General features: G+C 40.4%; 1 protein-coding gene across 1 annotated transcript; it reads right to left on the bottom strand.

Annotated features, from left to right (window-relative positions):
* Positions 1 to 209: 209 nt before the first annotated feature.
* Positions 210 to 2,065, bottom strand: LOC149148166 (2-methylene-furan-3-one reductase-like). The gene is made up of 3 exons (XM_089438313.1): positions 1,615 to 2,065; positions 944 to 1,427; positions 210 to 866 (listed from the first exon to the last, which is right to left on the bottom strand). Exons 1-3 carry the CDS (start codon positions 1,801 to 1,803, stop codon positions 598 to 600), a joined length of 942 nt encoding a protein of 313 aa, XP_089294439.1. The 5' UTR covers positions 1,804 to 2,065; the 3' UTR covers positions 210 to 597.
* Between the last annotated feature and the right edge of the window lie 380 nt (positions 2,066 to 2,445).

Raw genomic sequence — 2,445 nt, 5'->3', positions numbered from 1 at the left:
TGCTAGTTTATTTTTATTTCAAAAAGGAAAGAAAAACTTAGACATGGTCTCATTATAGGTTGTAAAATAAGCCTCTCATCTCAATAAATTGTGAGAAAAAAAAAAAGCTAAACATTGTTTTATAAAAAAGCTAAACATTGTTTGATGAATAAAACAATATAATAAATGAAATACATCAAAATCCACCACCGACCACATGTGAATTGAAATTGAAAATGAAACATATTATATTTTTTTATAATAAAAATAAATAAAAAGAAAGAACATATTTTTAGAATTTATCGATTTTTTTTAAGATATCCAGAAAATTTAAAGTCCTTACTTATCACAAGGAATGTGATAACACTGCCATAAACTCCATCACAATGAATGTGATAACACTACCATAAACGCCATCACCTCACCTATGTATTTATCAAACATATAGTGTCTTAATAGTACCATAAACTCTATCACCCCTGTATTTCTTAAACATACATTATTTTATTTTATAGAGAAGCACAATTATCTGGAAACGACACATCCTCCTACTACTCCTGAACATCCAAACATTCATATCACGAACACAAATGCACAGCGTCGCCTGCATAACTCGTCTTATTCGATGGGCGAAACGACGATCTTTCCTCTTGCTCGTCCACTTTCCTGATGCTTGAAAGCCTCTTTCACGTCACTGAAAGAGTACGGGCTCTTGGGATCGATCACGGGCTTCAGCTTCTCACTCTCTATGTACGGCTGCAGCTTCTCCAGGTTTTTGGCGTGGGGTGAAACCCCAAAAAATTCAACCCTGCCATGAGGCTGAAACGAAGCTATGTCCAGAACTTTGGCTTCCTCTTTGGCCACCACCTGAGACTTTGCTGAATCCCCTGCAAATTAGATAAAAACATAGATTAGGTCACCTGACAGGTGAAGTCAAGCAAAGCAAGGGGAGTGAGTGACTGACCTATGGTGTCAAAAACGAAATCGAATTTCTCGGAGATCTGATCGTAGCTCTGCTTCGTATAATCGATGACCACATCCGCCCCCAGGCTTTTCACGAACTCGAGCTTCACAGTACTAGACGTGGAAACGATCCTGGAAGCTCCATAGACATGCCTCGCCAGCTGAATGGCCAGACTGCCCACTCCGCCCGCTCCTCCCACAATGAACACGCTCTTCCCCTCCTCAAATTTGGCTATATCGAACGCCTGCTGCGCAGTCAGGAGCGCAAGCGGCAGGCTCGCCGCGTCCTCGAACGATAAATTTTTGGGCTTCGGTGCCACCAGGTACTCCTCCACCACGGTGTACTGGGCGAGGGTTCCCCACTGTTTGGGCCTGCCCGCTCCGAAATCCTGGATGTCGCTGTAGACCTCATCGCCATTCTTGAACTTGGTAACACCATCGCCAACTTCGACCACCACTCCTGCCGCATCACATCCCGGCACAGTCTACGTAACACAGACCAATTATTCAAAAAACCATGATAAAAAATACATAAACAGTAGGATTTCCAGATTTAAAATGTTAAATTCAGAAATTCTAACATGAATTGCAAATTGGGGAAATTATTAGATCCCGATGAAGATAAATCTTACTACTGCTAAAAACACAGGAGGAATGGAACCATGTCAATACCGGAAAGTCAGAATCTGCCCTTCTGAATAAGCCCTGCCGCCTCTTAAAGTCGACGGGATTGAGAGCAGCCGCTCGGATTTTAATTAAAACCTGGCTCGGCCCCGGCTTTGGCACAGGGACTTCACCGAATTGCAACACATCCACGGATCCATATTCGTTGTAGAACCACGCCTTCTGGAGTTCACTCATATCTTCTTTCTGCCTGCAACACTCTTCTTTTTTAAATTAAATCGTTAACCGAACTTCCAGAGTATCGTGGCGAAGGTGAGCACAAGAAAGCTGCGTTGCGGGACTCCAGTAGATTCAAGGTCTGGGAGAAACACCTAGATCATTTCTAGACCGAGTACAGATCAAAACCCACCCTGAATTGCAAACTCAAAAAAATCCTTCACCTGTCATAATGACGTTTGTTGGAATGGCACCTAACCAATGGTAGTTATTCACCATTTTTCAATAATGAGTGCAACATATATCATTGGCGATGGAGCATTTCACATTCAACTGTATAGAATGCATTGCATCTAGACGAAAAAAAAGGCTTTCACCTATCATTATTACGTTAATGGGAGAGGCATCGCAACCTACATCATCAAACATGATAAGATAGTGATTATTCACCTTACACTCGTACAGTTTTTTTGAATTTGTATTATGTCATATATAGCTGCCAAGCATTTCACATTCAACTCTATAAATATTCTAGAGCTGTATAGAGATATGGAAGACAATGTATTTCACTATATATATATACATACTATATATGCGAATTATGTATTTCACTATACATATACATACTCTATATATATGATTTCATATTATTTTTATTTTTGT

The sequence above is a fragment of the Pinus tabuliformis genome, chromosome 9, assembly GCF_031772625.1.
Source record: "Pinus tabuliformis cultivar Carrire ecotype Pingquan chromosome 9, CPIR1, whole genome shotgun sequence".
NCBI classification, from domain to species: domain Eukaryota; kingdom Viridiplantae; phylum Streptophyta; class Pinopsida; order Pinales; family Pinaceae; genus Pinus; species Pinus tabuliformis.
Note: the sequence above shows the minus strand (reverse complement) of the source record. Positions and strands in the feature narration are given on the sequence as shown.